Source organism: Cyprinus carpio, chromosome A23, assembly GCF_018340385.1.
Source record: "Cyprinus carpio isolate SPL01 chromosome A23, ASM1834038v1, whole genome shotgun sequence".
NCBI classification, from domain to species: domain Eukaryota; kingdom Metazoa; phylum Chordata; class Actinopteri; order Cypriniformes; family Cyprinidae; genus Cyprinus; species Cyprinus carpio.
The window spans coordinates 15,300,736-15,328,201 of NC_056594.1; the positions used below are offsets into that span (position 1 = coordinate 15,300,736).

Below are 27,466 nucleotides of genomic sequence, written 5' to 3' on the forward strand. Positions count from 1 at the left end.
TAAGCAATTTGTCAAGGAGCCAATATTTATAACATATACAGTGCCAGAGAATAGGAAGATTAGCAAGCAATCTAGAGAAAAGGAGCAATGCAGAGAAGATATTTTATTTGTTAATTTTTTTTTTATGTGTGAAAAAATACAGAAGACACCAAAACCAATAACTATTACAATGGAGATTTTATTTCAATCTGGTAATTGAAACACTTTTATTTTATGTACAAAATATTCATGTTATCCTGTTTCCCTTGACATTATGAGTCAAATCATAAAACAGAGACAGAGGCTCAATGGGCACAGTAACAGACATTTGCTAAACCAAATCTTTCAGTGTCACAATGTTGACAAAAGTAGATCAACACAAACATATTGCACCTTATAATATCACATCATCAGGATAATGACATGACACAGAATAATCCTTTGAGGAAGTAGGATAAACAGTAACACTTAAATGTACAGCTATGTCGCAAAGCTGTCAAATTAAGTTTTTATAAAGTTATGTTTTTATATGCCCAACAGACATCATTCTGTTAAACTAAACTGCACAATAATTCATCTAAAACATGTCCAGTGTTTAAAAACACAAAGAAATTATTAAACACGCACAAGAACATGTTTTACAAAGCTCACATCATACTTTGAGGCATAATGTAGAATCGCAGCTGCATTTAACAGAGCTCAAGTTAAGGGAACACGGTCGTTTCATTTATGTGAGAATACAATTATTCTCCTTTTTTAACTCCACAATTGTTCAGCAGCAAGAATAAAGTTGTAGTTGTCACCCAAGGGAAATGCTATCCACATATTTCCTGTAAAGATCCCAGATTTACCGAGCACACAGGTGACAAAGACCAGTCAAACTGCTGAACTCCAGAGGTCTGATCTATATCCTCATCTCCAAATTGTAATAGAGATAGACGCAGATAAAGGTGAAGTTAATGGTCAGGCTGGTAAACAGTATACCAGGCCAAAGCTTCAACCCCCAAAAACCTGTGAAGACGACAAAAACATACAAACAAATTATTATGCGGAACAGTGTAACCTAGTTAGTTTAAACGCTACTACTGTAATGAACTGCCTATTCGCACCCTTCCATCCAGGCTTGCTGTCCATTCCATTTCCTGTGGTCGTGTCTACATGGCAGTCTGACGATGCAGAGGAGCTGTCCATTCGCTTCTCCACATGCTCAAACACACTGCCCTCATCGATCAGTGAACCTGAATCCCAAACAAAATCATTAAAATTAAAAATTTGAGAACAGAACATATAAACAAGATTTGCCTCGTTTATGTGTTAAACTGAGGTTTCTTAAGTTATTAGTAGTACAATATAATTTTCAAGTAATACTTGTAAATAAATAGACTGAAGATTGTTCCTCAAAAATAGCAACAGCCTCCAAAAAGCATTTTTGGCCACTTAAAATAAATAAATAAAAGCTGACAAATAAAACGACAACAACAAAGTCACAATCACACATAAAAAAAAAAATGATAAAATTGTGAGTGCACTCTATAATGCTATCATTCAGCTCAAATTATTAACACAATATTAAAAACTACATCCAAAAGTTTCCTATACCATGATTCTGTGAATGGACGTGTGGAACATCAGGCAAGAATCCTCCGCTGTGCACGTGGCTTTGCTCCGAAAGAAAGGGAGGAGGTGGGGCCAAACTAAAAGACTCCAGAGGAGAGCTAAAGAGCTGCAGCTTTTGCCCACTGATGTTGAGTCTGGCTGGGCTGATGAGTGGCCGGCGCTGCCTGGCAGAGCTAGAGGTGGAAGTGACGGATCCTGCCACAGAAGGGGTTGGGGACGGTCCAGGAGAAGAGGGTCGGCTTCCAGATTTTAGGGAGTAGTAATCTATTGAAAAATGAAAGAAATTGCACAGTGTTTATTAAATGGTGATATGACTGGTTAAGTAATTGACTATATCATGTATGATTTATCAGGTTTTAAGTTCTTAAAGATATATGCAACAATTCCTTCACTTCTTTTGAGTTACCTGAAGGTGGAGAGTCTTTACACTGTGAAGATGGTCTACTCCCACTGAAGAGGAATCCTGAATCTATAAATAGAAGACCAGGTTCTTTTTATTAATCTTTTATTTGATCAAAAACACAGTAAAAGTGGTAATATTGTGAAGTAGTATTATTACAATTTTTAATAACTTTCTTATTATTATCAAAATTAAAATTTTCAAAACATCAAAGCCAAAATCATCAAACCAACCTTCAGTGTCACATGATCCTTCAGAAATCATTATATTATGATATAGTGCTTATTATTATCATCATCAATGTTGAAAATAGTTCTGCTGCTTAATATTTCTGTGAAAACTTTTTTTTTTTTTTTTTTCAAGATTCACTGAAAAATGTAAAGTTCACAAGAACAGCACTTATTTTCTTTACTGTCACTTTTGATCAATTTAAAGCATATTAAATAAAACAATTTCTTAAAATAACCCCAAATTTTTGAATGGTAGTACAACTACAGTTTCTTGTTTGAAACATTTGCATGGCTACTTTTACAAAAAGTGAAAAGGAGCTATCGCACAAAAGACTGATAGAAATTCCTAGCAATTTTTTTCTGACACAACACAAGCATCCAACTGCAAAGCAGAGTCATTTAACGCTCTCATACTGTCATTCCAGGAATGTCTCCATATGTGGAGCCAACACAGCTGCAGCCGTAGAGAGAAGCAACACCATTACTGAACATGATAAAGCAGAGGGGTGAAGGTACATGATGGAGCAGGTACAGGCCCTGCTCACACAAAAGCCTTTTCAAGACTTCCTGTAGAAGTGTGACGGGGAGATGAGTGATACTCTAATGCTTCTGTAAAAACGAGCTGTGAGAGATCTCACTAGACTCTCAGTGATATTTCTTAAAACTAAATATTTGTTAGCTGTTAAAGATCACAATTACATACCCATCTCTATATAAAACAATGAGGTGGAAAATGAATCAAACACTGAGATTTCTCAGACAAGTGTGTGTGATTAAATCAAGAGAGTAAAGATCAAGCTCTGGCCCTTTTTTATCACACCTGCCGAGCCACTGCATCTGATTACAGGAGGCTGACGTTTGCCATCTCATCTGGTCTCGTCTGAAGATCCACACATGAAACGAACCATGATTCTTCTACCGTCTCACAACAGTCATTTAAACACCACTCCCGACATCACCCTGATCCCAGGCTTTAAAAGCCTGTGTGTATTACAAAGTCCCGTTTACTAAGGGGTCAAAGTTAAAAGCTCTGGCAAACCAAGCTGTTGCCCCGGAATCCCTTTTGATATATAGTGCGAACAATATGTTGGAGGCTATGCCATGTCAAAACTGTGAGCCAATTATGCAAACAATAATTTTTTTTCTTTTTCACAGCCGTTACCGGGGAAACCGATATTTTGCTCCTAAAGCGGCACCTGGAGGCAAAGAATGAATTCGCATTTTCATTCAGACCGACGGGAAAATCAAGTTTTTCCAGATCTGCACTTGCAACAAGTTGTGGGCAATATGCTAATGTTTCATGTTGACATCAACATGTAATGACTTGGGATTTGTTTTAAAAACGACTCGTTTCAATGATTCAGAGTTGACTCTTTCTTTTGAGAGACAATAACTTTATACAGGGTGCACTTTCAGATTTAAAACTTTGCAGGATGTTTTCATTCACTTAGAGCCGTGTTACACACTGCATCAAATGTAATAATAAAAAAAAAAAAAACTATAATAGGGGCACTTTAACCCTTTAGGTGCCACCCCCCATTTTTCAATATAGATGTGAAAGTGCACTATTCAAACTTAAATTGTTATAATTCATGGACGCTTTGGAATACAGACCTAAGGTTGGACTCTTTTAAAGAAGACAATCTGCAGATTATTGCAGAAGTGAAATCATTCCAAAATATTAAAGTATCAAAAAGTTAAAGAAGTTTAAATTTCCTGTTAAGAAAATGCACTATACCATTTTTATTTTATTTTACATAACATAAATATTTTTCAAAATATTTTTGAATCCAAAATTGCTATAAAATGAAAGCCTTATGTCTAATTAAGTTATGTTCCAAATTTGAAGTTGATATAAAAAATTGAGGTTCCTGAGAGATTTTATTTATGGCGTTATACCACAAACAGCCACCGGGTACCATCAAAACTCCATTAAATTTTTAAATGCATTTTTCTGTCACAAAACAAAAAATATATCCCACAAAATAAAAATTATAACAAAATAACCCACTAAATATGGACTCTTGAGACTCAGACCTTTCAGACGATATTTATTTTGTCAAGATTATAAAAAGTTGTCCGATGTCCGATTTCAAAATGGTTTTCACAGGATGAATTTTGAAATATGTGACAGACAAAAAATAAAACCATAATAATAAAGTAAGAAGCACAAAAGAAAGCAAAATAAAAAAAAAAGAACTAAAACTTTCCAACAGACTCCAATTAAGACCACAATAAACCAACGTAAATTAGTCCCTTCCTATTACTGAAAACTCATCAGTGGTGGGAAAATCCATGTAGCGTGCAGGTAGCTGGAGACATCGAACAGACTATTTCTCAATCACACTTTTGCAGTTTTCTTTGGCAGCTGGCAAAATTCCCCTGCTAGGTGCGGCACCGTCTGGGGTGAAGAGTGAGCAGAGTTCCTCGTAACATGCATTAAGTCAATCAGTGACCCATATCTTTCCCATCATGCACTACTGAAGTGGTTCCACAAAACAGCACCTGGGGCCTCTCACTATAGCAGCACAGCTCTTAACTTCACAAACAAACCAAAGGCTTTTCTACATTATATAACGGTTACAATTATTTAAAAAAAAGCCCATTTCATTGCACAGCCCATTCATTTTTATTGTGATTTATTTCATTATAATTAGCTTTATTTAAAATTATTTTAATATTTATATCAGCAGGCTATAGCCATTTTTTTGATCAATGATACAGTTAAAACAGTAATATCGTAAAATATTACAAAATTGCAGTTTAAAATAAATGTTTTCTATTTGAATATATTTTAAAGTGTAATTATTTCTGTGATGGCAAAGCTGAATTTTCAGTATCCATTACTTAAGTCTTCAGTGTCATCTTTACAAATTATAGAAATATGCTGATTTGATGCTCAGTTATTATCAATTATTACTGCCGTTCAATTATTAACAATAGTTCTTATTATAAATGTTGAAACTGCTCAATATTTTTGTGGAAACCATGATGCAATTCTCAGGATTATCAGATTATAACAGAAATTTCAAAAGAACAGCATTTACTTTTAAAATAAATATTTTATAACACAATTAATGTATTCATTTTTGATCAATTTTAGTTGTCCTTGCTCAATAAAGCTTTTCTTTAGATCTTACTTGTCCCAAAGTTTTGAATAGTAGTGTATCATGGTTTCCACAAAAATAATTTCATTAAACTTCTTAGAAAATTACAATGACTTTAGATGATAATGTGCATCTATCTTACGCTTTACCTGCTCGTGCTAGGGAGGGGATAGTTCCCAGAGAGAGGGCCCTGTTGAGTCGCCCAGGGAGCGAGGAGGGTGAGGCTTTGCGCGTTCTGTGGCTTTGCTGGCGGATGAGCAGCTGTGACAGGTTGGGGGGAGGCGTTGGGATGAAGGTGGAGGATCCAGACACAGGTGCAGACAGCGGGGGACAGTGATTACTGTAGTACGGCCCAGGCGAACTGCCAGACAAATACCTGCAACAGACAGAAGAGAATCGGTCCACTGCTGAGTTTAATGCATCTCTTCAGTTACTGTTATGGACTATATTCTGTTTCACCTCAAGCAGGTAACTGCAGAAAACCCTGCAGACTTCCATAGAATTCAAAAGCCTGAAGATGCAGAAAATAAATGAAAAAAGTATGTTGATTCTGTCAAATGGTCTGATCTGATCATCGCTCCTCATTTGAATGAACTAAAGATGAAGTAGATTTCAGTGATGTAAAGATTTAATAGCAGATAATAAATAGAAGTAATTTAAGGTAGCATATCTGCAAATGTATGAAATTATACATCAGTAATATCCCAGTCCATATCCACTTTTCAAACACATAAATTTCAATCTAACTCAAAAAAACAAAACAACAAAAAACCACAAACACAATCTTTAATGTAATCTAAATCGAAATAAATAAATGGCAAACAGACAGTTCGCATATTATCAGCATTTTATTTCACTTTCATAATACAATAGGGTAAAAAAAGATGCAATACAACCCAAGTATAATACAGCGATTGCTCCAACACACTGCTTCAACATTACTACAACAAATATGAGCTTAAGTTTGTGGACGGAAACGGTTTCACACTATTCAACAATGCAGTTGTTCATTTCACATTATATCTCTGGGGTCATTCCATGTCAGGGTGGACAAATAAAATGATATGCAATGTGCACTCGTCAGTAAAGCCGGTATAATGATTAGCGGTAAATCCCCATCACCTGCTTTCAAATGGACTGCAGTTAATACACACAGCCGTAGTTTACTGACAAGCTACGCTATATCGAGTTCATTATCAAAGTAGATTCATCTTCAATAATGAACTCGATATAGCGTAGCTTCTCAGTGAACTACGGCTTTGTGTATTAACTGCAGCTCCATTTGAAAGCAGGTGATGGGGATTTACCGCTAATCATGGACCACTGAGCAGGTGTTGATGAGATATCAGAAAAAGCACAGCAATGCCAAAAAACAAAATTCCATGTCAAAAACACTAGAAACCACTGAGCAGGTGTTGATGAGATATCAGAAAAAGCACAGCAATGCCAAAAAACAATAATATCAGTTGAAGTTTTCTCAAAATCAGACACCTATTTCCAGCCTGCGGGCAAAGAAGTATCAAAAAGCTCCAGACTGATTTTTAGATTTGTAGTGGTTAGAGGCCACAACACATTCAGGTCCATTTAAGTTTCTAGTTGAAAGTTTTATGGTAATTTAACTGCTTATAAGATCTAAGCTGGTCCAAATCAAAGTCTTCACTTAGTAAGAAACTGGATTTGACAAGATACAGCAGCACTAATATCAAAATGGGCAAAACCCAATTACTTTGCTTCCAATAATCAATCTCTGACATCATCATGCACCTTCTGGTAAAACATGAACAAACAGATCTGTGAGTTTACCTTCTTGACAGGTCCTACCACAATAAATCCTCAGTGCTTAATACAGTTTTACTCATTTACTCACATTTGAAATCATATGAAATTAGGAGGGCATCATACTTCCGGACAATCTAAACCTGTCTAGTAATGAAATAGTCAATGAAGGATCAAGGATACAAATACACAATGCTGTGCTAAACAAATGTTACACATCATTTTGAGATACTTGTATCAACGTCAAGTCTAAATGCACACTATTATTAGTATTTACCAACCATCAGAATTGGCAAGCAAAACTATGATAACAAGGATACATCAAACTAAATATTCAACGACAGACTGATGTCTACAGTCAAATACTCAAACAAGTGAAATGTGCCACAAATCATCATAAAAAAAGTTAATGAAGCTTTACAATAGGAATACTTCACCTAATACAAAATTCAATTGGTAATACAAAATTATAAATGTTAAAGCTCGTCGGAGGTGGACAGGTACCATAAGATCTGTATAAGTTGATACACATCTAATGGAAATGAAAATAATTGATTTAAATAGCAGACAAGTTGCAGACAGTAAGTGTCTAAGTCACATTAGTAATTACTCTGATCACAGCAAAAAAAAAAAAAAAAAAACCTTCACAGCCACATGCGTACAGTAACTTGGGAAATACAGTGATGCAAACCTACAAAAACATACAATGTATAGTCATACTGTCACACATTTCTAGACCACAGCCAAAATACAGTGTGCAAGAGACAATTAAAATACGTTTAGTGTTCTATACAATCCCTACAAAGCTTTGTTTGTAGAAGTTTTGAAAATGTGTTTCTTTTTGTTAGAGACACTCAAAAGAGATGGCTTCATGTTACAGAGCTTTAGTGTGGTTAGTAGTATTCAAACTAAAATGGCATCATGTAATACAATGTAGTGCACTCATAACACTTCACAGTAAAGAAAATATAATGTTCATAATATAACAAGCATAGTGCTATGCAAAGTCAGCTAATTTTCTGTGTCTTTAAACACAAATTATTGCATAAATTCATTACTGATGTAATGATTACAAAATCAACCCGGCGGTGGAGACAGACTTGAGATTCAGAATAAACACAAAGAGAGGCACAAATATTTTGAGACTCTCTCAATGTAGTTTAACCTTAAAACTGAACGCTGAGTACTTGAGCTAAAATATAACAAAAGGACATATTTGTATGTTAGCAACTAAATACTGATGATATCACATTTGTTATGAGAGTGCAAATATGAGATTGGAGCAGTATTGGCATAATACAGTATTTTTGTTACAGTTGGGTATAGTTTATGGCTTTAAGTTAAATATGTTTTGTAAATTTTAAGTTTACATTCTATGCTGCCTAAGCACCATTATGATTTCTTGGTGAACAATGCATTTTCTATTTCAATGCAAAAGCATTATTACACCGCAAGATACATAAAAACAGTTACTCATGAACTAGACTATCTTTACAAGCTACTCCAAACCTGTGAATTCAACCAAATGTAAAACTGACATGTTCTACCTACCTCAAATTAGGGGCACGGTGGTAATGTCAAGAGCTAGATTACAAAAATGCAATAAACAATCCTTTTCTAGTACTTTCAGCAAGCTCCTCCACACAGACTATATTTTTATATTTGAGCACGGTGTTTAAAAGGCCTATTTAGCAAGTATCTTGGCCATGGAGGTTTATAATGAGTGCATTAGTTAGTGTAAATTGAAGACAGTTGGGAGGAAAATGGTCCCAATCTGAGAAAAAACAAAATCAAAGCCTTGATTCTACATGTCCCAAAAGTATCCTTGATTACAGATCCCATTAAATATCTTATTTTAGTGTCACTGCTCAGATTCTGACCTGCGAGCTCTGGCTCTTCTCTGACTCGTGGATTTGTGTGTTGCCACAGCGGCAGCGAATCCCACCAGACAACACACAGAAGTGATGCCCAACTTGACCATTTCCAACCAATCAGGGATGTCCGTCTTGAGATAACACTCTGCCAGATAAAAACATATCACCAGAAGCCAAAGCACAGAGGCCACAGCGTCAATCCTCCTCAACCTTGAGAAGAAAAGAATATATATTTAGCTGAGATTTATAATTAAAATAAATTCATGAAATAAATTATGTATATTTTATTTGGTTCACCTGACAGGTCCTGCCATTAAGACACCTGTGATGCAAGTTAGGAGACCAACGGAGGCCACGGCCATCTGATGGTCGCTTCCGGACTGCCAGACGAGTCGAGCGTTCTCCACAGCCTTTTCTGGCAGAAGACCCACCAGATCATCCCACATCATGCTGCCCTCCTCAGCATTGCTTTCACTGTCATTTTGGAGGGGGCGTTTAGGTGAGGTGACTCCTCCGCTTAAGGTCTGCATGACGGAGGAGGCCACATCTCCAGATCCAGACAAAGCCACAGCTACAAGGAAGGCACAGGCGAGAAACGCAAAGACTCTGAGCAAGATCAACCATGCAGGAGTGGTGAGTGAGTAGTTGTTCTGTAGAAAAGGATAGAAAAAAATGAAAGATCACTTGATATGGGAATAGCAATTGATACTTGCAGCATGCCATTTTTGATAATTGTTATTATTGATGACTGAAGGGTGCCACAGATGCAAAAAAAAAAAATTCTGAAAGGACAATAAACTAGACTAACTAACTAAAAACTAAACAACAGTAGCTGCACAATAAAATACTCAGGACACAAAAGAAGCAAGACAGAACAGGTCTTTCCTTATCTCTGGCAATCAATTCCACACATCTATCTGCGGTTTAAGAAAACACTAGTAACAGGCTTGTCATTAATTACACTTGAAACACGTTACAAACGATACCCATGTTGTAGTAAAATTGCAGTTTTATCTGGGCAACATCTAAATTCAGTGCAATTTCCTGCCCTTGGAACCTAATCAAACTCTTAGCATTCTAGAACATACACTTCAGAGTGCTATAAACATGGAATCTTCTGTATTTTTCATGTCAAGTCTTGTGGCTTGATTTGAAACCATATAAATATACAGAGATCAGCACCTTAATAAAGGCTTTATCAGCATCCCGACTGCGTCTGAGCTGGTGGTTGAAGAGCAGAGCCCGCAGCTGTCGGTTCTGGTGTTTGATGTAGTACTCCACTGCTGTCTGGCACGGCCGGCACAACTTGAAGGTCTGCTCAAGGTGGTGCTTATAAACCTCGATCTCCTCATCATAGTTTTCCTGTCATTATGGGTAAAATATTACTTTAAAATTTGCAATTGCTTGCATTTAACTTGTTTTTGAGCTGATGATTTTCACATTTTAAAAACAAAGGCACATAAAAATAATTTAAAATGTTTATTCTAGCTCGACTTTGAAGTATAGAAATGTTTAGATGCCTACTGAATGCCATATTTAATACATAACTTTTTTTGCCTTAAAACTGTATAAAAAGCATAAAAGCAAATCTAACAAGCTTTAGACATTGGTCATCTTGAAATTAAGAGATTAAACAGGTGAATTATAAACCTACATCATCCCTGGGGATGAACGAGGCCAGCTGCTTAATCTTCAGTGTCTGGTTGTTGTTGCACTTCTTGCACAGAAGCATTTGACAGTTGACCCACTGCAGAGTCTTCGGTGTCTCCGGGACACCGGCCGAAACACCATGGTTGAGATGCTCCATGTGTTGAGCAGGAATGGGTTTGTTGTAGTCCCCGTTCTACAGATCAAACACAAGCACAAACAAAAACTCATTTATAGCATATCCAAAAGCTGCATCAGCAACAGCAATACATTTTTAAATTATAATAGAAAACACACAAACACAAAAATACACGTATAATGCAAGTTATTATAAAACTTAATTGTACAATATTACTGTTTTTACTGTATTTTTGATCAAATAAATGCATGCATGGTCAGCATAAGAGACATCTTTTAAAAACATTGAAAAAATCTTACCAACCATAAACTTTAAAAGGTAGTGTATAAATAAACACACGTAAAATGTAATATTTTTTTGTCTTTTCAAAACATTTACCTTTAGACAGAACAAAAAAAATCTTCTAAATTAAGTCAATACCTCCTGAAAGCCATTATACTGTTCACAGTATGGACAATCCCAGCAGTTTCTGTTCCCATAGGGGACAATTGTGTCCTGATTGCAGAACCAACAATTCACTTTGACATGAGTTGGTTTTTTCCTGTGGAATAAGAAGGGTCGGATTTAGGAGAACTGCTGCAAATTACCATGCATTAATAACAGAAAACAACTGTAATACAGTACTCGCATTAATATTGACCTGACAGAACACCACAGTGGTTTTCAATTAACAGGTCACAGGACTGTTTTGCAGACAGACAATAATTAGGACTATAGCGGTCCAGTGTTTTTGGTTGTATCAAATTCCATGGGACATGCAAGACATTCAGTGGAAACTAATGCAAAGCCTGAGTGTTAAATCTAAAACTGGAATTTTGTTTTCCTAAACAACACAATCAGTATCTCGGGACCTGAGACCGATTACCTAACAGTAGCATGAATAAAGTTTCTATTTACAAGCTGATAGAGGCTTGATTACTCTAACAAATTCAGCCTGTGACATTATAAAAGATTAGAACGTCGCCAACATTAAGACAAGTGATAACATGTTTAACATTAGGCAGACATTTGAAGGAATTCAAATCCGGGAAATGAATCACATATCTTATTAATAAATACTTTGGACTAGAAAAAAATATTACACATCATTTATTACTCAATACTAATATGACAGATTCATTTAACATCACAGCAGAGCATTTGTGCAATACCAATAAAAGAAAGATTAATGTTGGGATCTTCCACTATTGCTTTCAGTCTTGCTAGCATTATACGCATCATTTTTGACAGTTTGATATAAAAGGTTTTTTCCAAATAAGTTGCTCTTACCATGGTAACTAGTTTTCCGTAAAAAAATAACATAATTAACAGTTACTTGGAATAGGTAACGTTATCAGTAACTTAAGCATCACTGCCTTCAGAAAAAAAAAAGGAGTCAGTGCCTTAATTAATCACTGAATTACATATTAACGATAACTGTAGTACTTATTTACTTAGTAGATATTTGTGGTGGAAAATACTAATGTAACGGTCAATTTTAGTCTGTTTAAGTACCACAGACTTGCCATTTTATGAAATCTCGCGCGCTTGTTTGTGTAGCGCGTGCACAAGTATTTTTCATGGCCGAACTGTTGAAAATACTACTGCCAATGCATGTTAATTATATAGGAAACCGTGAAGAAAAACTGCAGTGTAGTTCGCTGCCCAAGCTAAATATTGATGTGTGTTATACGAGGCCCAGCGGCATCTCACGCGCAGGGACACAATACCTGGTTGCAATTCTATAGATTAGCGTTCCTCCTGCAGCAATCGCCGTTGCTCCGACACCTCCAACTAAAAATGGCGGGTACTGTAGTAATATTTGGTTAAAGGACTCCATTGCGAAACGGGATATTGACTGTAGTGTTATTCACAAGAATCCGCACGCTGGAGTAGTGCATGCGGCAACAGAAGCGCGCGTCAATCTAGCGCGGCCGCGGTCATATCCAGGTCATGAGTGCGGTATCAAGACATGTCAAAATAAAGGTCGGACTTCTAAACGGGATTAAGTAATAATAATAATAATGTTAAATTATTATGTTAATTACATAATTAGAATATAAATAATCGATGCAATAACAGACATAAGTTATCAGTTCTTAAATAAAAAAAAATGTTTTTGTACAATATTGTTTTGTACACTCCATACCTATGCTGCACAGGTAAGTTTTGCACGGTTTCCTTATTTACATTTTGAATTTTTTAATGTTTTTAAAATTAAACCAATTTGCTTTATCTGTTCTATTTCATCACTTATTTGAAATTTGCAGAAATTACATTAGCTGTAAGAAAGTGAACTGAAGCAGGTTTATATGGTATAAACCTGCCCTCTTGAGGCAACAGATGTAACAGCCATGCACAAGCTTTACAAAGGCCTTACAACTTTTGTTTTTCTAGAAGGTAAATTCTCACCTTTCACCTTAAAGTTTTGTGTATAAAATAAGTATTGTATCAGTAATCAAGTTGAATCTTAATTAACACAAGATAACATGCTTAGACGCACATATGTTGACTACTTGATCATTATCTTCAACATAAATGATTCCTACATGCCTCTCACTTTGTACAGCATTGTGGCACAAGAGATATGACATCTACTACTAGAAGGCTCAAAGATCATGTTCTTTGTTCATGTTTTGGAAGTAAACAGTTGGGATCCTGGGATCATTGACTCTACCCTTTTGTTTTCAAAGCCTTGTTAACAGACATAAATTCATCCAAACAGTCTTAAAAAGGTACGTTTATTTACGTGGTTCATTTTATCTGTGCATTCCCAACAACAACAAATAATTTTCCTTATTTAATTTATCAAACCAACAGCAGCATATGCATCAAGGTCCTCCTTTTCTGTAAAAGATTAACAACTATAACATATAGTAAACAGATGAAAGGTTTCTAGTAAAGAGGTGAATGGAATTGATTGGTCAGATTCCAGTGCTACTAGTTGTCATGAAGCAATATTGCAATGTGAGCTTGTCGGCTCCTAACAAGCTATTCTAAGCCCCCATTACAGTATCATTTGCATTCCTTCCAAGAACATAATAATAAAACTCGGATCCAATAATGATTAACTCCAAACCATAACATAACCATATCATAGATCCAAAGACTTCAATGGCCTGCAACAAAACGCTACTTATAATAAGAATAATTTAGTTAACTTAAAAGCACTATTTTTATATTCAGATGAACTTTTGCTGTACACTGATACAGTATACACAAACATCGTGGAGTAGCTATGCAATATGCTCCATTTACATAACACACAAACAAGCAAAACAGTTCTGATAACATATGCAGTCAACTTAAAATAAAAAAAAGCTATTTAAAGTCTTTGGGTAATTCAAATAAACATCCCTTTCCACAATGGATTCTTTTCTGTCCACTTTAGCTGCAGGTCAAAAGTATCTTTGTGCTTAGTGTGTGCAGCTTTATTTGGAGGGTTCACCCAGCAGATGGACAATGAGCTCATAGGTGGACAGCACTATGGCCGTGTTGGGGATCTGTCTGATGAGCTGTGGAATGAGTCCTCTGTAAAAAGCTGCATATCCCTCTTCCACCGCCACAAGGCGCGCCGTCTGAAAGAAGTACTTGTATTTGCTTCCCTCTTCTCTTAGTCTTGTCCGAATTACCTCTGGAAAACACACCAAGAGAGGTTGGTTATTAAAAACGAGGAGTCATAGATGTTTCTGCAAATCCTTACTCTTAAATTCTTACCAAATTTCCTGAATTTTCTTTATTAGTATTTTGTAAAATTAACTTTTGTAAAATTTATTTTCCAATCACTCTTGATCAATTTCATGCATCCTTGCTGAATGAAACATGATTTATTTTTTATTTTTTTAATCTTCTGACTCCCAACTTTTCATTGGTAGCATATAAGATTAAAATAAATAAATGAATCTTTTTTTTTTTTTTTTTTTTTTTAATAAAAGCGTTGAAGTAGTTATATACTACCATTCAAAAGTTTGGGGATGATAAGATTTTTTAAATGTTTTTGAAAGAATCTCTTATGCTCACCAAAGCTGCATTTATTTGATCAAAAAATATATATCAACATTATTAATATTGTGAAATATTATTACAATTTAAAATAACTGTTTTCAATTTCAATATTGGTTGTTTTAATAAGTGGTTGCTTGGTAAGTGTTGCTTAATTTTTTTTTTTTTATGAACTTTGCAACAAAAGTCTTTACTGTCATGTTTAATTAAATCAATTACTTTTTTTTTTATTAGAGTTAATTATAACCTGGGCATGTTCTTCACAGGGTTTTTTTAGCGATTCAACCTATTAGGAATAATTGCATGTTGTTGTAATGACCAATAAAACTTGCCTAAATTCATATTTGTTTTTTATCCATCAAAACATTATTTTATTTCAATGTATTTTTCATGCACTCAAAGTCCTGTTGTAAAAGTGCAAGTCTTCCTGCCAAAGAGGAACCAATCTGTGTTTATTTTTAGACAGACTTGCTGATGCTGGTTTACGCTGGCTGACAGGTAATAACAACCTACCGTGTGGATAGGCTATGCAGGAGGCGCAACCCTTGGCAAATGCAGCAGCAACCATGAGGCCCAAGAAATCTGAAGCCCCTTTTTCTGTGTCAGTGTCAGGTGTGGTGAATCGACTCTGCGCTAGGTACTTCTTCAGCGTCTCATAAATAAGGAAGCAGATCATGGTCTCGGAGATGCCGGCGTACGATGCTGTCAGCCCCCGGTAAAAACCTCGCATACCTTCAGTCTTGTACACGTACCGCGCGCATTGTAACGCGTTCATTTTCTTCTCCCCACGTGCCCTGGAGGACATAGAGACAGTCGGTCAGGTGATCATGAACAGATGGATTACAAAGGTCAAGAATTTAGCACGATTAACTCTGAGGTAACAGTTCTGGCTTCAATACCTAGTTTAGGCACTGTATACTAAAATCAAGGTCAAAGACTCTGAAAGGTCCATTTGCAACTTTAATTTGCAATGCACAAATGTAGTTTGCGTGCAGAGTGGGAGGGAGAATTAAATGCCAGACTATTTTCATACTGTACCATCTGACATACTTTTCTCATCTGACTCTAGCAGTTTACTGCCGGCTCTCTTTATAGTGCAAATATAGAACATGCCTGCTAAGCCCCAATGGCTGTGTCAAGGTGGATATTTGCACTGCAGCAGACTGGATCACATGCAAATCATCATGACATTTGCGTAACAGAGAGATGGTGCTAATAGTTTCTATGTCCCCCATCCTAAAAAACTCATTACCCTCACGGTATCTGGGGATGCATTACATCTCACACGCAAAAGGGTCTGATACAGATATGTCATGCCCTCATGCAAGTTCCCTGTTGAGAGTAAAGCAGGGTGAAAGTCTACAGCATTAACATACTTCCTCTCAAGCTGCATTCTCGTTTTGACCATCCAGACGGGATTCATCAGGGAGTTTGTGACAAATGCTGTAAGAAAAACAATGCAATTAGGGAATCAAACACCCACTTTTCTTTGAAAGCATGAAACAGTTGCATAAATTTCACTCAAGTTCTGGGAAACGTTATCAGCAATGTTGCATAAGTGTTGTTTCTAACAACCATAAGGCATCACCTGCAAAGCCAGCTGAGGACATGTGGACAATTCCACTGTTTGGGACAAAGATGCCATTGAAAGTCTCTTTTGACTTTGAATAAGCTGCAAAGTAGATCGCCCTGAAGAAAAACAGAAGGAGAACAGAATATCAGTGCCTTAACTCTGTTGAACTCAACACCCCCTGCTTCCTCTCTCTACACATGACAGTGCAGAGTTCATGAAAAAGGGCTGTTCGCACGAAAGGCTGCCAATGTTTTATCAAGCCAAACAGCTCGCATTGAGAGTTCCTGACAGTGCTGTCCGTTCTCTTTGCTGAATGTCTGGAACAGACTGCACAAAGAGCTGACTAAACACCCAGATCTAATGCCATGATGACTGTGGGAAAAAACGACTACATTTGCAGAGAACAACTACAGCCTAGAGGAGTGAAAAAAAGGTTTCTAGGTTGCTTACAAGTAATTTTATTTTTAATGTAATTAATAAATAATACTTATTACTACTATTAAGAATTTCATCACTTTTATACCTTATCTAAACATCAACTACTTTTCCTAATACAAATGAATTTTACAATAAAAGGTACAATTATGTTACGGAAAAATTTAGTATAACATTATATTGCAGTTTTATTATTACAGTATTATAATTGTGTGTATATGGAGAAAAAGTGACAAAACTTTCACCAACTTTTTTTCCCATATTTCCCAATTTAAAATTAAAGCTACAAGGAAAGGAATTGTTACTGTTAGGTAAAAATATATATTTTTAAATAATAACAACAACAATTATTATTGGACTGTATCCAAGTAAATGTCCGCTCTTGGTCATAAATGATCTTTATTGTTTTACACCTTGTCAATATTCATGTCACTAGTTTGAGGAATGATGCAAACACAGTACTGACAATTTAACGTGTCCATTTTACTACTGGAAAAAGTTTGTAACAGGAAATAGAACTCAATATTTAAAACGACAGACCTCTGAGGTTGATTAAAAAAAAGTATGTATGTATATATTATGTACATATGCATACATATTTGTACAACAAATCGTCCTGTAGAGTGAGTAATTTATAACCTAACCTTGATTTGCACAAAACTGAACTGAACCATTACCTTGAGGGTGCAACACCAACAAGATTTGGACCCAATCCTCTGAATAGAGATTTTGGTCCCTCTTTCTCTAGAATTGACCTGATGAGGACAGAGAGAGATGAGATTTAAACAGATGTAACATTACTGTGTGGCTTCTTATTTCAGTCAGATTGCACGAAACCGGTTTATAATCCACTTACACAGTTTATTTTGAACAATGCCATTGTGTTGCAAAACTAGGGACACATTTACACATATTCATTTCCTTTTTAATCCACCCATTTGAAACAAAGCCCTCTTTGTCAGATAAATACTGAACATTGACAGTAATGAATCATGCTTCTCCAGAAGTTCTTTTTGTCATTACAGTTTGATAATATATCACTTCCTGAAAGAAAAAGCCATTCAAACATCTACTTCAACACAAAAAATGAGTCACAGGGCAAATGCTTCCTCAAGATGAATAAAGGTCAGACATGGTGTCATTTTTCCAATATAGATATTGAACAATTTGACTAAATTGAAATGTCTCTCTTGAGGTTTTGGAAGTCACGTAGACCCACTCCCACAGAGATGCTTAGTTAGGGACACCTTATGTTTGCTGCTAGTAATCCGAGCACAACAAGGCGGCATCATATGACGGTGATGGTTCCTGAGAGCAATGCTATGATGAGCCCAGTTACCCAAAATAGATATTCACAGGGAACACTTATAAACTCTTTTGCCTTTACATAAGGCTAACCCTGCCCCTTATCATAATCAACTGCAGCAGTTAACAGCAGGATAAGAGCAGCTTTATTCTGCGTTCATTTAGAAGATAAAATCCATTTGTTAAATGCATCCACATAACAGACTTCAGACGTCAAACGGTGCTGTCCCACAGAGGTTCCGGATCTACGCTCAGGCACATTAACATTCAGGGTACTTCCTGCTTACCGTAACACCTGTAGCAAGCCAGGGGTGACGGGTCCTGGTCTAATGACGCCAGCACCATTGAATGCGCCCAGCTGGACCTGGAAAACAGGTCTGAGGGTGAGGCCAGATGACTGTAGTCTGGTTTTTAATACCTCCAGGGGGCAGGTCATGATGGCACCTACAGTTCCACCACACCTGAGGAGAGAATAAATACTTTTATTCAGCAACTATTCATTAAATTGATCATTTGGAACAATGAATATTTATAATGCTATAAAAGATTATTTTAAATAATAAATGCTGGAACAAGAATAATACAAGAATAATGCAACCTAAAAATTGGGCTGTGACCAAAAAAGGTTGAGGACCTTCAGATTAAATAAACAGACAAAATCTGGTGATTACAAAATTTGATGAAGGCTGCCGTTACACTTGCTGTTTGAGGTAACACTAAAATCTACTTCAAACTAAACTTTAGACGCAAATATATGTGTGCGCGTCAGCAATGCTTGTGGACAACCTTTCTGGCTGTTGTATGAGTCCAGAGTATGAGAGTGAGGTCAAGGAAAACAAACTGAACTTTATCAAAAGGACACGATGTGACGCAGGTGACATTGATCGTGATTCATATTACAAAATAAAATGATTAGAGCGCTGCACTGGTTTAATCTAATCAAACTGAGATGAAGAGCCTGACCATGTAAATAAATTAGAAATTAAAATAAGTTAACCGATGAAGTGGGAAAAATCCAGCCCAACCTGCAAGTTATTATTTAGAACCCTTAATCACCTGTTATGTATCAACTTCTAGTGAGACTTGAGGCAAATAAACTGCAAGAGCTCAAATCACAGATCATGTTTCACAGAAGTTAAAACATGTTGACACAGGTCACGGGTGGTGTTAGAGAAGTACAAGACATGGGAAGAGCACAATGCCTCTGACCTCAGGACAGCAAAGGGACAGATTAATCACAAATCTGTCTGAGAAGCACAATCAGTTACAAGGGCAGAAGTACCTCAACAAAAGCCTTAAGCCCAACACTGATGCAAGTCTCCTCTTGACTTACTTCACGCAGCTTGCCTTCTCATTCTCAGCTCACAGAGCACCAAGGGTAATGTTTTTATAATAAACCAGTTTGTAACAGACAAACAATGCTTGGGGCATGATTACATAATGCCCATGTTTGAATAAAACAAACATGCACATGTCTGTGGGCTTCACAAGAAGTCACCTGAATCTAACTAATGTTTAATTGAGCTCAAACCTTTGTTAGATCGTTAACAATCTGGCACTGAAATTATTAACTTATAACTTCAGTTATATAACCAACAAAATAACTGGCAACATGCAAAAACCTGACGTGGTAACATCCTTCTATGCCTATAGCTTTCCCATTATGTCATACTGGATCACATCCATGATCAAAGTTTTTTTTCGGACTGGTATTTTAGTGTGTATTTAAACCCATTAAAAATGTTGCAGTTTTTTTCTTCTCAAAATTGTCAGGGGATCCATTAAAAAATTAAAAAGAAGATGGTGAGGAAATGGTATATTAGCAGTATTTAACATTTTAAAAGTTATGTTTTAGATTATTATATATTTTAAATAACCATATATATATATATATATATATATATATATATTTTTTTTTTTTTTTTTATATTATTTTTTTTTTTCTTCCTGCAAATCTGCTGTATTTTTTTTCATAATAAATTCGATTATGAGCTATACAAATACATTTTAATTGAAAAAAAAAAAAAATTTAATAGCCTAATATTAAGAATAAAAAAAACACTCCAAGTTTTACAAACTAAAATACTTTGAATAAAAACTCACTCATATGTCTTGCCTTTAGTACAATAAATAGAAGGCAGCAATGTAATTCTGGTGCAACATTTTGACTTTATAATATCATTTCACAAACCTATTAAGGAGTCAGTAAAAATGCATATGAAATCTTTAGCCAGCAAACACGTGCACTTCAATTGTCCTTTTAAATAACAGTCACACCTTAACCTCCATTCATTACTCTCAAGCACACGGGCTCGACATGAGTATGAAGCTCTCTGTCCTTGAAAGAAGCAAGCACTTCTCCAGTCACATTTTATTAAGGGCATGTGGCATTGAAATGCGCACAAAACAGGCGCGTTCTCATACTATTGAGGAATTGCGACATACGCGAGTGCAAAATGACAAGAATTAATCAATATCACTCTTTAAGGTAGTAGTAGATATGCACTGATCTCAAAATATCAGTGACAGGACGTAAATAACTGCGGGACGACCTTGGATGTATTTAAGTAAAACAAGCGGCTTCTATTTAAATATTCAAAGGGTGCTAAAGCAAACTAACTTAACTCTGCGTAGACGATTATTTAGTAATATCATAAATCCACACTTCAGACGCATATGCACATATTTCACATTTTCATAGCAGCACATGAGGAGCTCGCGAGAGAGGTGAGCCTCGTCTTGTGGCTCACACACTGCTGTGTCTTTGACAAGCTAGACCAAAATAAAGATTTTACGCTCCTGGCACTATTTTACAACAGTTAAAAAAGGTGTTATTTATTTCTCTTTATATAAGTGTGATTTGAGCACTAAACCTGCTCGCGTATTTAAATGATAACGTTACGTAAAACGCTTCGGTCGCTTGACTGATGTTGCCCTGGCTAGTTTCACCGCTAACATTAGCTAAATGCTAACAAGAGCTGCCTTCATTTAAACTCCTAGTCGAAATATCACAGAGGGGATATTAGTAACAGAAAATCGGTCTTAAAAATGCTATCTTGTCTAAGATGAGTGTAACATTCAGTAAAAGTCACTGCAGTGCGTTTAAAGCTGCTATCGACCTTCCTTCTAGCCCGGAACCGTCAACCGCGGCTTCTTATAGATATAGATATATTTAAATATATATTGAAATGATTTCCACTCACCCCCCTGCGAAGAGATGTAACAGAGTGTCTTTCTGCGCCATTTCAAAGAGCCATCGTACCTCACAAAAACGTTAAACTTTAAATAAAAACCAAACCGTAGTCACTAGGCCGGCGGCCTGATGATGCCCGACAACCGGCTTCTCTAGCTTTACACCCGGATAACGCCGAACCTGAGAAGTACCCTCTTGACCCACGTCATAGGGGCTGGACGGGGGTGTTGTCCATGACGTCACGCCATCGGTTCATCCACTGACAAAACGGTAAAATTAAACTTTTTTTGTGTGTGTGTCATTGTATGTCAATGCAGTGCTATTTTGTATTTCTTTTGTCTTGCAATAAAAAATGTAAAAATAAATAAATAAATAAATATAAAAAAACTGTAAAATTAAACTGCTGCAGAATATCATGTGCAACATTCTGCAATGCATAATTTGTATTTAATAAATCTATTTTTATTTCATGAATTTATTTAATACATTCTTTAATCCCAAATTACTTCAAAATTCAAATGTATTAATCTTTGCCTATATTCTATGTATCCTATAATTATGAACACTCACCAAACTTGGGGAGTCAATTAACCCTATAAGTTTTAAACTTTCTGCATTGATTTGAAATTATAATGGATATTTGGAGGTACATGAAGCTTTAGTATCTTTAGCTATTTAATAGCTTACGTAACATTTTACAGTATATAAAAGGTTAAATAGCTACAGAAAAACAAACAGTCAAGAATTTTTATTTAGTAAATGCATTTATTTTATTTTTATTTCATTTATCGGTACAGTGCCATGTGCTGGTAATTATTATTATTATTATTATTATTTTTGCAAATGCAAAATGTAATTATTCTTTATATAGAGCACCGTTATGCATAATCTTGGCAAAATAAACAAGCAAAAATGGTGGAGACTCCTGCAGTGTATCTGTTGTTAATTGTGGAGTGAATATAAAACCATATCCAGCACTTAGGCATGTAAAAAAGTAATTGGACAGACAAGCTGTGGTGCAACACAGCCTATGAGAAGAGGGGGTGTGTGAGGGGAGGGAGGTACAAAATTCTAACTGCAAACTTATTAATATGAACTGGTAAGTGGGTCATTGCGAGTTGTTGACACTGTATTGTGTTTGCTATTATGCTGGATGGAGAGGGAAAAAAAAAACTAAACATCATCATATAATCATCTTGTTGAAGATATCCACTTTTAATAATACCCCCCCCCCCCCCAACACACACACACACACACACACACACACACACGGGAAAACAACTAAAGTTCTCTTTTGTTTTCATTTTAAGGCTGGAGAGTAGGCCTATATTTATGGTTGACTAATATAGACATTCTGTAAGACTAGTTATTCCAGATGTTTGTTCACCTTGCAAAACTATTACCTGCTCTTTTCATCTCTTTTTTTTTCTTTTCAGTTCTGATAAATTATCTGTCCTAAATTTAAACTCCTAAATCTAAGACCAAAAATAATAAGAGTTAAGTATAGTTACAGTGATGACAGTTCTGTGGGTGTTTCTGGACACATGCCTTTTTTTGGCCACATGAATTTTAATGACAGGCAAAACTGTCTTGGCAAAACAGTTTACTTACATAACATGACTTGACAAGTGATATTACGGTCATACAGGAAGCATGGATCTAATATTAGCTATATTTTAACCAGCTGCTTATCTCTCCAGGGGAATATCAAAAATAAAATGACTGAGATGTCCTGGTCTTTGATTCTGTTCCAATTTCCTGCAGATTTGGTAGTGAGTTCCAACACTTCATGACATTCATGGTCAGAGTTTTGCCTTTTGGATCAACCAAAGGTACACGACAGGCAACAGGCCACTTTTATTGCATAAGCAGGGGAGGTGCAATGGTGCTACCAGCTAAAGCAATACAGGATGTGAGTTTCATGGTTACATGACACAAGTGGCAATATTTATTCAAAACACATGTAATTAAGTAAATTGAATGTTGATTGATATATTCTTGAAAATATTTTAATAAATATTGTATGTCATTTTAAATATATTGCAATATTGTATAAATAAATATGTTTCTCCCCATTTGTCCATTTAGAATGAGACAAGCCTTGATATTCTAAATTAACCTAATTTTCTTTTCAGAAACAAAAGGATCACATAGACTATTTACTGTATTAGTACAAAAGTAGTTAATACAGATAATACCAATAAATGCATATACAAGGCGTCATTGACATACGCAACATAATAACAGATCAAAAATAAATAAAAGGACTAAAGAAAGGAGAAAAAACTTGCACAGTAAATTGTAATCATTGTTGGAAAGTTCTTAGTCACTATTGTATAACAAATAAAACTAAAGAAGTATCATTTAGAATTGCTCACAGAATATATCATGTGAAAAACACATTAGAGCGTTTTCATTTGAATAAAGATTACACATTTTCTTTTCATAACTGTGAAAGAGAGTCTGTTGTGCATTTATTTTTTGAATGCCTCTGTTCATATCTATTTTGGTATGAGATGTCACAATTTCTAAGTGTTAAACTGAATTGCAAACTAGTCCTAAATATGTCATCAGTTTTACTTCATTCAAATGAATGAATATGAGTTTTCCAGAAGAAAAATAGTATATAAAAAATTGTGATCAGTTATACGTTTTCAGATGGTTGGAAAACTGCGACATCTTTAGGAGAAACAGGTGACATAGCAAGACGTGAAAAAGAAACCCGTTCTGTTTTAAATGTTAGATTGTATAAGAAGCATGATTTTAAAAAAAAAAATTATAAAACAATTCTATTTTTGTATTTTTAAAGATTTTTGAGATATCAGGATACTTAATTTGTTTTTATCTACAATGACATTGATCATTTTCCGTTCATATCTGACCATATTTTGATTTGGTGTTGTTTACACTTCCCAAAACAACCGGACTGATCCGTAAAACATTCAGAGTTCAGTCTGATTCGACTCAGGCATACAGAACAACAGCTATTTGTACCAGACATATCTGGCTCGGAACCCCTGATGGTTAAATTCGTTGTTAGGGGAACCTCCATATTTCATGGACCGGAAGTAGACAGATTCACATTGAACATTTTTGGCAAGGTAACGTTATGTAATCTGATTGGTATTTGTAAAAAGAGCATAAGAGTTGTCTACTTGTTTACAGATGTATTCAAGTCTGTATACTTATCAGGCGATACTAACAATTATCATTTTAAGTTATGAAGCCTGCTAACAGTTGCTGCGGGTTTGAATAAAAATTGAATGAAAGACTCTTCCAGCGTGAACTGCATAGTATAAAGTCTAACGTTAGTATATATACCGTGACATTCATATCAGTACATCGGTTTTGACCCTGTTTTTATACAGTCTGTGGTTTTGACACTTGTGACAAGGCGTTTAGTGATTTTACTAGTTGTACCCTGATTACAGAGTTGCTAAGGCTAACGTAATACCTAATAATATTTTCATACTTTTTTCATTTTTACATTTTCTTCACAAGTTTCAGATTTCATCTAAAGAATGCTGTTTATTTACGGACATTTCTCCTTGGTTAAATATACACTACCTTTGGAAAAACCTTTGGAGTTTTTGGTCGTGATGGAAACCATTTCCATAATTTCTGTAAAAGTGCAAAAAAAAAAAAGAAAAAAAAAGAAGCTTATTTTACTTTTTGTGTGTACAATTCTGGGTCTGGAACAAGGGTGAAACAACAGTAAAATATATAATTTTAAAGGCATTTTATGTTTTTATGCTAGCAACCAACCAATAAATAAATAATTTAAATAATTAATTAATTAATTAATTAATTTTTTTTTTTTTTTTTTTTTTTTTTTTTTTGTATTGTTTCCAATACAGCTTTAATGTGACCTTCATATAACTAAGAAAATCTGTAAAAATCAACCCCTGGGACATAAAATTGATGTGGTTAAAGAAACACCCGTACACAACTGTGTATTTTGTATATTTTTCAGTCCATGATGCTCTTGAGGGTGCAACGGCTATAGTACTGTAAACCATGTTTCTTCCAAGGGTGGTTTCACGGCTGAACCTGCTTTCCAAAGTGTCTGGTAAGCTTATTCAGTTTAGTGCTAGTAATGCATTTTATTTTTTAAAAATAGACATTGTACAATGTCCCATACTTTTTTCTTTTCAGTTCTAGGTACATTGCAGAACCAGAGCCAGGCGTTATGCAGTGCTGTGCAACATCATACCCGTTTCAGAGCTCTTCAGTATTCAAACAGATGCTTCACTTCAGCTGCTGACAACAAACTTCCACCCAAACTATGGACACCTCTTGAGCCAGAGTTAGAGGAGGTTCTTGTGCCCCGTAAGCTATCAGTTTCACCCTTGGAAAGCTGGCTTTCTCTGCGCTACTCTCTGCCCCCATTGCTGGAGGCTTCACCGCGTCTGGAGGAAGGTGAGATTGTGGGAAAATCCATGGTGCTGCCTCCGTTTGCGGTGCCATTACTGGAGGATGGGGAAAGCTCAACACCACTGAACTGCAAGAATGTGCTTCAGATCCGAAGAAGGAAGATGAACAGGCACAAATACAAGAAGCTGCTAAAACGGACAAAGTTCCTGAGGAGGAGAGTGAAAGATGTCAGGCGGAAGAAAAAGCAGGTCAGTTATGTTAGTCATCTAGACAGCAAGAGTAAATAATGTGTTTTTTTTTTTTAAAAAGTGATTTAAAATATAACTTTTTTTAAAATAAATTTATGTCTAAAAAGGTCATAAATCAGAAGGTCTTAAATCCATAAAGTCATGGTATTAAATGTTGCATACACTGCAAAAAATGCCTGTCTTCCTCTGTATTTTTGTTTTGCCTTCCATTGCAAATATCTTAAATCCTTAAATCAAGATACATTTATCTGGTATGCAAATTTAACATAAGAAGGTGTGTTTTCTGAGAAATCTAGCAAAATTAAGTCAGCTTATGCTTAAAACAAGAACAAATATCTGTCATTGAGGAATGAAAACTTGTTTTTCTTTTGAATTATGATTTTCTGAGCCCATTGGCAGACATTTGTTCTTTTAATCATGACCTCACTTTCTCACTTTCTAATCATAAACTCAATTTCTCAAAAAACAAGACATCTTATTTTTTGTCATTTTGCTTCTGAAGTGAATGTATCTCGATTTAAGATCCTTAAGACATTCGCACTTAAAAATAAGACAGAAATACTGGGAAAGAGCATTACATTTTTGCAGTGTGATCAGAAGGTACGGTAAAAGTTATTTCTTTATTCTAGTGGTTGGGAGCAGAGGTATTCATGTCACTAGCTGTGTTAAGGTTTTTTTTTTTTTTTTTTTTTTTTGGTAAAGAGTATTGCAAAGTAATGGAGATCTGATGGAAGTTGTATTTTCAATCTCCGAAGCATGAACACACGTGATTTACATTTAGAGACCATACTGAAAAATAAGACTGGGGAAGTCATGGCCTAGTGGTTAGAGAGTTTGAATTCTAATCCTAAGGTTGTGGGTTCGAGTCTCGGGCCGGCAGTACCATGACTGAGGTGCCCTTGAGCAAAGCACTGAACCCCCAACTGCTCCCCAGGCACCGCAGCATAAATGGCTGCCCACTGCTCCAGGTGTGTGTTCATGGTGTGTGTGTTCACTCCTGTGTGTGTGTGCACTTTGGATGGGTTAAATGCAGAGCACAAATTCTGAGTCACCATACTTGGCTGTTTGTCACGTCACTCACTCACTCACTCACTTATACTGATGTATTGTGTTCCATTCAATTTATTTCTTATATTTTCAGGCTAAGTTTGAGAGAGATCTTGCCCGAATCGTTAGGAGAGCTGGACTGAAGAGAGCCACAGATGGATGGACAGCACCCCAAGTCTATGTCAGAACGAGTCAGAATAAAAGAGATTAATTAAAGGATTAGTTCACTTCCAGAATGAAAATTCTGTCATCATTTACTGGGTACCAGTATCGGATACCAACATTTTTCAAATTATCTTCTTTTGTGTTCAACAGAAGAAAGAAACTCATACAGGAGGGTATGTGGAGGGTGAGTAGATGATGACAGGATTTTCATTCTGGAAGTGAACTAATCCTTTAACATCTGTGTTATTTAAATGTTTTTTTTTTTCTCATAATACCATTAACTCTAGTGTTACTGCATCTGGAGCAAAGCAGTGACATGAAATCCATATGTACTGCATATGTGCGTATTACTGTAATAAAAAGACCTCATCTCCCA

General features: G+C 35.7%; 3 protein-coding genes across 4 annotated transcripts; 1 reads left to right on the forward strand and 2 right to left on the reverse strand.

Annotated features, from left to right (window-relative positions):
* Positions 1-162: 162 nt before the first annotated feature.
* On the reverse strand, positions 163-12,611 carry LOC109066768 (transmembrane protein 201). The gene is made up of 11 exons (XM_042713367.1): positions 12,479-12,611; positions 11,190-11,310; positions 10,638-10,826; positions 10,166-10,345; positions 9,281-9,633; positions 8,990-9,193; positions 5,483-5,709; positions 2,003-2,065; positions 1,579-1,860; positions 1,089-1,217; positions 163-990 (listed from the first exon to the last, which is right to left on the reverse strand). Exons 1-11 carry the CDS (start codon positions 12,586-12,588, stop codon positions 884-886), a joined length of 1,965 nt encoding a protein of 654 aa, XP_042569301.1. The 5' UTR covers positions 12,589-12,611; the 3' UTR covers positions 163-883.
* Positions 12,478-21,445, reverse strand: LOC109066748 (solute carrier family 25 member 33). The gene is made up of 7 exons (XM_042713368.1): positions 21,267-21,445; positions 18,351-18,524; positions 17,436-17,513; positions 16,339-16,439; positions 16,127-16,193; positions 15,264-15,544; positions 12,478-14,382 (listed from the first exon to the last, which is right to left on the reverse strand). Exons 1-7 carry the CDS (start codon positions 21,305-21,307, stop codon positions 14,180-14,182), a joined length of 945 nt encoding a protein of 314 aa, XP_042569302.1. The 5' UTR covers positions 21,308-21,445; the 3' UTR covers positions 12,478-14,179.
* A 2,769-nt stretch (positions 21,446-24,214) lies between these two features.
* Positions 24,215-27,466, forward strand: LOC109082699 (aurora kinase A-interacting protein-like). Of its 2 annotated transcripts, none has more exons than XM_019097540.2 (4): positions 24,215-24,357; positions 25,230-25,325; positions 25,412-25,878; positions 27,020-27,466. In XM_019097540.2, exons 2-4 carry the CDS (start codon positions 25,274-25,276, stop codon positions 27,134-27,136), a joined length of 636 nt encoding a protein of 211 aa, XP_018953085.1. In that variant the 5' UTR covers positions 24,215-24,357; positions 25,230-25,273; the 3' UTR covers positions 27,137-27,466. The 2 variants fall into 2 exon arrangements, with proteins under 2 accessions (XP_018953085.1, XP_042569303.1); XM_042713369.1 differs by having other exon boundaries at positions 24,305-24,352.

Bases quoted from the DNA above. Each gene is read 5' to 3' on its own strand.
- LOC109066748 (XM_042713368.1), bottom strand. From the start codon at position 21,307: ATGGCGCAGAAAGACACTCTGTTACATCTCTTCGCAGGGGG. The intron at 18,525-21,266 runs GTGAGTGGAAAT...TTCTCTCCTCAG, and splicing joins TTACATCTCTTCGCAGGGGG to GTGTGGTGGAACTGTAGGTG. The intron at 16,440-17,435 runs GTAATGGTTCAG...GTTTTTCTTCAG, and splicing joins GTTGGTGTTGCACCCTCAAG to GGCGATCTACTTTGCAGCTT.
- LOC109082699 (XM_019097540.2), top strand. From the start codon at position 25,274: ATGTTTCTTCCAAGGGTGGTTTCACGGCTGAACCTGCTTTCCAAAGTG. The intron at 25,326-25,411 runs GTAAGCTTATTC...TTTTCTTTTCAG, and splicing joins CCTGCTTTCCAAAGTGTCTG to TTCTAGGTACATTGCAGAAC. The intron at 25,879-27,019 runs GTCAGTTATGTT...TTATATTTTCAG, and splicing joins TCAGGCGGAAGAAAAAGCAG to GCTAAGTTTGAGAGAGATCT.
- LOC109066768 (XM_042713367.1), bottom strand. From the start codon at position 12,588: ATGGAGTCCTTTAACCAAATATTACTACAGTACCCGCCATTTTTAGTT. The intron at 10,346-10,637 runs GTAGGTTTATAA...CCATAATGACAG, and splicing joins CGTTCATCCCCAGGGATGAT to GAAAACTATGATGAGGAGAT. The intron at 1,218-1,578 runs GTATAGGAAACT...TTTGGGATTCAG, and splicing joins CGTCCATTCACAGAATCATG to GTTCACTGATCGATGAGGGC.